At 39.4% G+C, this 9003-nt stretch overlaps 1 protein-coding gene across 9 annotated transcripts in view; it reads left to right on the top strand.

The window, feature by feature from the left end:
* The window catches only part of LOC101736914 (homeobox protein cut), a 180833-nt gene that overhangs the window by 168634 nt on the left and 3196 nt on the right, over window positions 1-9003 (top strand). For 7 of the 9 annotated variants that reach the window (XM_012696913.4, XM_021352557.3, XM_062673151.1 and 4 more), the window contains 4 exons: window positions 6877-7073; window positions 7402-7547; window positions 7720-8624; window positions 8794-9003. The exon at window positions 8794-9003 is cut by the window's right edge and continues 3196 nt beyond it. In XM_012696913.4, coding sequence (XP_012552367.2) covers window positions 6877-7073; window positions 7402-7547; window positions 7720-8624; window positions 8794-9003 — 1458 coding nt within the window. The remainder of the gene's footprint in view (window positions 1-6876; window positions 7074-7401; window positions 7548-7719; window positions 8625-8793) is intronic. The other 2 variants (XM_021352547.3, XM_021352549.3) reach the window with 2 other exon arrangements.

Here is a 9003-nt window from a genome sequence, read left to right on the forward strand (position 1 = left end):
TCGGCCGACACGTCAGCTGAAGCGAATACAATATGATCATGACCCACAGTTTGTTGTTTAAGCTGTCAATAACAAACAAAATAATGAGTTTTGTTTCAAACTAGCTTCTGCCTGCGACTCCGCTTGCGTGGAATAGTTACTTTGGCATAACGCTAAATTTTACCCCCACTTCATTTACGTAGAAAGTTAAATTATTTTGGAATTATAGAATGTTAAGGAGCTAGTTTGAAACCCCTATTTTGAAACATTATTTATTGGTGCTCCACTTGTATTGGCCTTCCTCAATAAATGAGCTATCTAACACTAAAAGAATTTTCCAAATCGGACCAGTAGTTCCTGAGATTAGCGCGTTCAAGCAAACAAACTCTTCAGCTTTATAATATTAAGTATAGATAGATTTACAAATTCCAGAAAAAAATCGAATAAATAATATAAAATGTAACTATGAATGTGCACTCGGCGCTCAGACAAAATTGATTATCGAATCTAGTTAAAAACTACGGACGTTTGCGAGAGAGAGCCCTCCTCTCTCATAATCAAACTACACGCTATTATTGCTCTCTCTACTCTCTTAATATTTACAGCATTCAGGTTTTTTTTATGTCCAACTCGCGCTAGGCAACCTCATCAGGTACATCCAAGTCGTCCATCATACGTCATTTTCAAATCAGAATCGTTTTGTGGGAGATATATAGTCAGAGCTGCTCTAACTAGCCGCGTAACTAGCTTTAATGTTTAAAAATCACAATCGAAATTTTTCTTAGAATTCATTCTGATTACCTTTTGAAGATAATAAAAAAGAAGCAATTCCAAATCTACAAAACTTGTGAGGGTACTAAACGTTATCCTGAATTTCCTCCGGCATAAAACGAAATTCACAAAAGTAGATTTTTTAAGACTTTTCTATGACACATTTAAACGGTTTTTTTTTAAAGTTATTTTCGTAAATACTTATGAAATCATATGATTAACATGAACAGGAGAGAAGCGATAGTGTTACATTTTATTACACTTTTACGATGTCGCTGTGGATTTATTTAGTTTTTATTTTTCCGTTCGAAGCGTTTACTTGTAACGCTCCTCGGGTCGTTTGGTTTGAGACCGGGCACGCCCTGGAAATATTTTCTAAGCTCAGTTCTATTAAGAGCAATTATGTTTTAGATCGTTTACTATAATTTTCTAAAACAAAAGCACATTTTTGGCGAAAAAAAAACTGAATTTTCTTTTTCTTGGTTCGCCTTTCATTTGTACAACGAGTCGCTTCAAATCGCGAGGTTGTTAGTACGGAAAACACAACTCAACTGAAGAAAATTGAAAACAATGTCACTCGTTCAATCTCAAAGCTGCTACCGTTCGCTTGAAGAGCGCGCACCGTACCGGTGTGATATCAAATGTGTTTTCCTTAAAGTACATAGAATCGTTACAAAAGTATTTGCTGTGCGTCACAGAATCGTTGTGATTCTCTCCGGTATTGAATCAATTGTGGTCGGTGCCCCCGGCGCGGTAGATTGCCGGCAGACACGCGATCCCGATCACCGGGCCCTCCTCACGCAATGACCCGGCGATAGAAAGCTCGCTGTACTAAATATATATCATTAAATAATTTTCAACTATTTTTTTACAAAGCATCCAACATCATTTCGACTGTCGTTCAATAATCTCTTGGCTACTTTTCTCCCACGTATAATATCTGTTCATTCGGCATGTCGTATACTGGACATCTAATTTCCAGCGCGCTATTTGCTTATGCAACTATTTCTTCTTCTTTTGCATCGCATTAACAATTCAAATAGGCCATTTTTTAATGGTTTGCGACACTTTCGAGCGGCCCTGACGTCCGTCCGCGCCGGCGACTCGAATGCAAATAAGCATCGATCGCGCGAGTGACGTACCGAGCGAGCACTTCTCACCCCTTTCTTACGACTACCCGCCAACTTGATTTACAATCCCGGAAACACGTTCCCCATTACGATCCTACATGTTCCTTTATATTATTTCAATGGCATTTTTTACTATGTCACAATGACAGAGTAATTTAGGGCACCTCCCTCTGTACCTTCGGAACGTTCTGAATATTCATACGACTCGTATTAATCAATAATGGTCACGAAGGAAGTACGATTCGCGTGTCCGCACGCGACCTAATGTCGCATAAACAAATAATTTCTTCGTTTTTATCGTTATCCCTGAATTATGTTATTGCCACTCGAATTTACACTTTCCCTGGTTTCCCGGCGACCTGCAACTCGCTCCGAAGCGATCAAACAACGACCGATAAATTTAAAACTTCCGTGACCGGACGACGTTAATTGAGCGCCTAGTTTTTTTTTATATTCTTCAAAAATGCTCATCGTAATGACCACATAAAAACAGATATTATTTAGTTCTTCATAAAACATCCGAATAACATACAAGTCGCGGGAACTGAACTAGATTGATCACAACAAATTAGTGTATAGATGAGTAAATACTATTGAGCAGCGTATCGAGCGCCATGTTGCCGATGGTGACGTGCCACAAAATGGCGTTTGCGATCTCGTCACGATCTAGTGGAAACAACCTCAGTTTTTGACAATTCTCTGAGGCACGTCGCGGTAATTGTCCGCGGGCCGTTTACTGAATAACAAAATGTCTGCAACAAGATCAAAGGCATTAATAGACGTGTGTTGAAATTTATTGACGTACCGTGTGTCGAAGGATATATACTTACGTTACACGTATATGCAAATTACTGTATGTTTCTCTCCGTTTTATATTACGAAATATATTTTACATATGCCACAATGATCTGCATATTTAATTCAGAAAAAGAAGGTTTTTTTCTATCTCCGCTATAGTTATAAAGTTTCAAATAAAAATTTAAGCTAAATCTAGCGATCGTGTCTGTGAAGCACACAACTGTAATGCCCATAAAACCTAAAGAAACTTATTTATATTGAGTTGTCGCGGTTTGAACGTGCATGGTGTACATGCTAATGATACGATTCTACCATACACATAACGGATGTTTTAACATAATAATCGGATGAGTATCGAATACTTATTTTGTCTGTTATAAATACAAATATTTAAATTAAAATTCGGAACTCGATTTAAACACGGCTTATAACATTTTTATTAACTTATGTTAAGCTATTGTCACACACACACACAGTTTCACTATTCTCTGCAGCGAGTGAGTATCGTACAGTAGAACAACGAGTCTAGCAAAAACTTGAATCGCGTTAACAACATTTTCAAACCTTGTATGTATAAAAATAAAAGTTCCGTGCAACAGCATTCGGACTTTCGCTCTGCCCAGCAGTAACATCCTCGCCGTGAAAGATCTCCTCTTTGTCGTTCTAAAAACTAACAAATGCTATTCAACACAGGAAAACTCATTCCGCGTGACGTTCGGAAGAGTGAACTAACCTCCACTATGTCTGTGCTGCTAGCTAGCCGATAGCTACTTCGAAGATTTTAGATTCTACTAAAAGAAGTCTATATATATATAAATGAATTGCTGTTCGTTAGTCTCGCTAAAACTCGAGAACGGCGGGACCGATTTGGCTAATTTTGGTCTTGAATTATTTGTGGAAGTCCAGAGGAGGTTTAAAAGGTGTAAATATGAAAATGCTCGGAATAAAAAAAAAATACAATTTTGTTTTTCCTTTGATGTGTCTCCCGTCGGACGGATTCCTTTTGTTTGTTTTAAGTTTATTTTAGGTCTTTTATTTATCGATTGAGGCACTACGAAGTCTGCCGGGTCATCTAGTTCTTTATAAAAATGAATTCAATAATTAACTAAAACAACAGAAGGCTACGTATTCACGTCACGTATATAGAGTTATTGTCTAACGTCCGTTACGGGCGGAGCACGACATTATGGACATGTAAGATTATAATCTCGGTTTCTTGGCCATTTTTATAAAACAATTTATTTCCGTCACGTGCTTACTCGAAAGTCGTTAAGATCTCGAATTTCTGTTTCTTTATCAAATAAATAACAAAATTCTCTGTGGACGCGATTACTTATTTTTTTTTAGGAATTTAAATAAAACAAAACGTTCTGAAATACCGACAGCCCAGGGGAAGTTGTTTCAAACTGACAACTCTCAAACTAAAGGAATTGTGCTAGTTGTTCAATGTTTAAACAATTTTATGTGAAACTTAATGGGTTCCGTGTTAAACCCCACTGCAAATTTGAAATTAAAAAACTTGTTATCCACAGAATGTATTCGAGATGGAATCATATACAAAACTACCCTCTCAAAAATATTGTAAGGCTGTACTGTGCCTGGAGTCATTGTCCAATTGTAGTTTTTCTGCGGCAGGCTGCTAGCATACCAGGGTGATCGCAGCCGCAACCTCTTCCGCCATCTCCGACCCAGACGACGGGACAAAGCCGCCGTCTTCCTTAACCAGTCCTGTCTGGTATTTCCGATCCGCTCTAGACGCTTTGTTCTCAGCTCGGCCCCCCAAGTACCAGTCACCGTTCTCGCCGAAGGCTCTCAGTGAGCCGCGATTCGGACCCAGTACTAGATTCAGGAAAGCACTGGCCTTACCAGGGCGAGCGTTAGCAAGTCCTCCCAGCTTGAGCCCTGTGAGCTCATCTACCAAACCTTTCGTAATGGAAGCTTCCAGCGATTAGGCAGGAAAAAATGTGACCTCTTTTATATGCATTGATTGCTCTGCTTATATGTAATTGTCTTATTAAATTCAATATGTTTTCGAAAGTTTTTAATCTTCAATACGCGTTTTATAATTATTTAAATATTTGTTTCGATAACACAAGGCAGTAAGATGGAGATCGTGGACGAGCGCCAGAATATATTTTTGTCAACAAACGTTTTGTCGTATCTCGACCACAGAACTCCTTCGGGAAACGTATTAATTCATTTTTGATTCGTAATAAAATAAGAATGTTTTAAGACGCCAATAAAATTACTCTCCCTGAATGCGTTTGAAGAAAAACAATAACGGAGCGCTGAATTATGTGTTTTATTGTGTTGTAATTAAAACATTAATTCGTTTAATTACGTATATTACTAATTGTTATTTAGGCCAGTCGTATATTGCATACGATTTCAATCATGAGGCGGTTTTTCACATTCATATAGTTTATTTTAAATTACTGACTTTATGTATGTAGTAATGTCAACGAACAGCCTGATCCAAGGCTAGTCCCGGAACGGAGTAACCACTCATCCAATGGTTGAGTGTGATAACTGCTATTAGAATGTAATTATAAGAACTATTAGTGACCTCGCATAGGTACTGTGGTCCGGTCGTGATGATTACATCAAATATTTGTCGTTATTTCGAAACAATAAAAATAATCTTCATATCTCCTTAACGTTGGGGAAAATGTTCTAGAACTATGCAGAAATTAAACACACCTTTTCTGTAGTTATTTTTATTTATTATTTTCTTGAATAATAAAAAAAAGGCCCTAAATGGGTTTTAGTGAATTTTTGTGTGTAGTGACGACGATGCGACGATTCTAAACGATCTCTACTCTCTAAACGATCAACGATTTCATTACTGTCTCTCGGTCTTGCTTTTTGTCTATCTCTTGCCGTCAAAGAAGTTCACTCCTGTCGAGTGTCACACGTCAATAGTACTAATCAGTGAGTACATAATGTGTGACGTATTCATTTCCTACCGCCACAAACCTGTATACCTAGCTATCAATTCATCAACTTAATGTTATAAGAATTACAATTGAACCGTAATAATAATTAAATTTCTCTGCATGGCACCATGGTATTGCGTTCACAAAGTTGCTACCAAATTGTCGGTTTCCAAATAAAACATAAACAGGTACTTATACTTAGCATTGCCAGCAAGTCCTTTGTAATCCTTAAATTAATGGATTACACTGGAGAGACGATCTTTATTTGCGATCATTAAAATACCACAAGTAAAATAAAAACTTAATTTAGAACAGCTGAACTCAAATAACAATGAGAGCTGTTTTTTCAGACGATTTCAGGAATTATTGCTAAGACTGACGACATTTTTATTACCTATAACAGAGTATTTTTATGCTATGCGTATTACTTACATACCTACTTGTTTATAACGACTACTTAATTAGGACCCTTATAAAATTAACATTGCACATAAAATCATCAACAAATAAGAAAAATACAAGGGTCTCTTTGAACTACAACATTAATTCCGATTAACCTCACACAAGATCGCGACCACTCAGCCCCGTCATGCATCGAGAACGATCCTATAATGGTCGCTACAAACGCTCTCAAACTAATTATTTGCGTCTTAATTAAAACAAATTCAACGTATATCAAGATCTAAATAGTTCCATTGTGAGTCTCGAAGACAATATGTTGACAGAATAAATGGCGACAATATGGCGGTCGGTTTTGGCGCGTAACTCGTTTTGTTTATGGTTGCGCGGGCGCCGGTTTTGGATTAGCATCCGAGCCGACGATAGCGGCCCATTCAGCTATTATCCTTCGCTGCACAATTAAACGACTCTCTTAATATCAATTGTGCCTAAAATAACTCGTTAATATGTCAGTTGGCATATGTAAACTCGCTCGGCTCTGCGAGGGACTTTAGCGACAATTAAATTTGTGTGTCGCGGTACACGAGTATTAAGTATAGTTATTACTAGATCGTAATAGAATGCGATGATGTGCGGTTCTAATTAAAACGTTCATTGCTGACTTGTTGAAACGTTAGATGCAAGAAGGACAGTACTATGAGTTCAGCATTTCCGTACTAATTTTGATCGCATTTGGCTTTAATTATTTACTTCCATTCACTTGACTTCTTTTATACCATCTCAAACTTTGACTAAACTCTTCTCTCAAGAGCTTTTCCATACATTCCAGAACCAAATTAACAGTTTTTTCTCTCTCTTTACAGTAGGGACGAAAGATGGCACTCCAGGTCCCGGCTTCGGTAGATCAGAAGGAGAAGGCGACGACCGTCTTGCTCACATGCTCAGCGAAGCTTCACACCTTATGAAAACCCCATCAGGACACCACAATAATGATGATTCTAGGAGTAATGAGGATTCCAGCTCACCAAGGACCCAGTGCCTCTCACCGTTTTCAAATAAGGTATTTTTTTAAACCAAAATAGCCTTCGATTTATAAGTATAAAAGTTCATGTTCACTAGCCAAATGCGTTTGGAGTAAAATAGGAAAGATGGACTTCTAAGTCCTTGAGGGCCAGCCTACCCAGCCTAGATGATCTCAAATTTTCAAAAGAATATGTCTGGTAAACCCATCACGCAGAACAATTCAGACTTCAAATTTATGATTCAATATTAACAGTGGCATTCACATTATGATGTATAAGTCTATAGGTTTCACTTATTACCAGGTAGAGCGCGAACTCGAGTTGAAACCAAACAAAGGTATTAAAAATTAAAAATAAAAATTTCAGGATTCGAGTCAAAACAGAAGACTTAAGAAGTACGAAAACGATGACATTCCTCCGGATAAAGTCGTGCGCATCTACCATGAGGAACTGGCTAAGATCATGACCAGGCGGGTTGAAGACATGCGCCACAGCCGAGATAGCTTCCCTGGGTAAGTTCAACTTTCAATTTAACGCCGGTCAATTTAGCTACTAATAATGTCTGAGTGATAAACGTTAGATATTTAAAAATAAAATCACTATATTGGCTCAATTCAATTCACATTATATTGAAATAGCGACAGTAATTCAGACGAGAACAGCAAATCTAAAACTGACGTATAGCATGCTTCCCCCTTTTTTCAGCAGCGGTATGGCTCCTCACATGGAGAGACCGCCCGAGGACATTCGCATGGCGCTCGAGGCCTACCACAGGGAGCTGGCTAAGCTCCAGCCGGGGACCAACATTCCCAATCTCCACAACTTGCCAGGAATGCCGCCCTTTCCGAACCTGCTCGCCCTGCAGCAACAGGCAATACAGCAAGCTCAAAACCAACATATGAATGGCTCGGGAGCCATTCAAGATTTGTCTCTTCCGAAAGACAAAACTATGAAAATGAACGGAATGACTGATAGTGATAAGGACAAGCCATTAGATGCCGAAGAGGCGATACGCCACGCAGGTAGTGCGTTCTCATTGGTCCGACCTAAGCTAGAGCCCGGACAGCAGTCCACGGGGTCGTCTGCTTCCAGCCCACTAGGGAATGCTATTCTACCACCCGCGATCACGCCCAACGAGGACTTTACTAGCTCAGCAGCGGCAAGCCCCTTGCAGAGAATGGCCTCAATAACTAATAGCTTAATATCGCAACCAACAAATCCCCCGCACCATCCGCCGCCACAAAGATCCATGAAAGCTGTACTACCGCCGATCACCCAACAACAGTTTGATCTCTTTAACAACTTGAACACGGAGGAGATAGTCCGACGGGTCAAGGAAGCATTAAGCCAGTACTCCATAAGCCAACGTTTGTTTGGGGAGTCAGTTCTTGGTCTCTCTCAAGGATCGGTCAGCGATTTGTTAGCGAGACCGAAGCCCTGGCATATGCTTACGCAAAAGGGAAGGGAGCCATTTATCAGGATGAAGATGTTCTTAGAAGACGATAATGCTGTTCACAAGCTGGTTGCGTCACAGTACAAGATTGCACCCGAGAAACTGATGAGAACCGGAAACTACAGCGGAGCACCTCGTAAGTATTGGCATCGCTGTCTCTGCATCAAACTAATTTACTAAAATTGTTAATAAAAAAAAAAACAGATATACAATTAGTGAATTCCAAAAACATCGAAAATCATGAAATCCCTTAATGAACATAATATGCACATACATAATAATTAAACGATGCATTCTATTTTCAGCTTGTCCGCCAAACATGAACAAACCGATGCCGCCGACGCAAAAAATGATCTCAGACGCCACGTCTCTACTGAGCAAAATGCAACAAGAACAACTGTTGGGTCCGGGACACCTGGCACATCTCGGACAACCCACGCCGCTGCTGCTCACCCCTCCTGGATTCCCTCCTCACCACGCCGTCACTCTGCCACCGCAGCACCACGACAACAACA

This window comes from Bombyx mori, chromosome 16 (assembly GCF_030269925.1).
Source record: "Bombyx mori chromosome 16, ASM3026992v2".
Taxonomy (NCBI): Eukaryota; Metazoa; Arthropoda; class Insecta; order Lepidoptera; family Bombycidae; genus Bombyx; species Bombyx mori.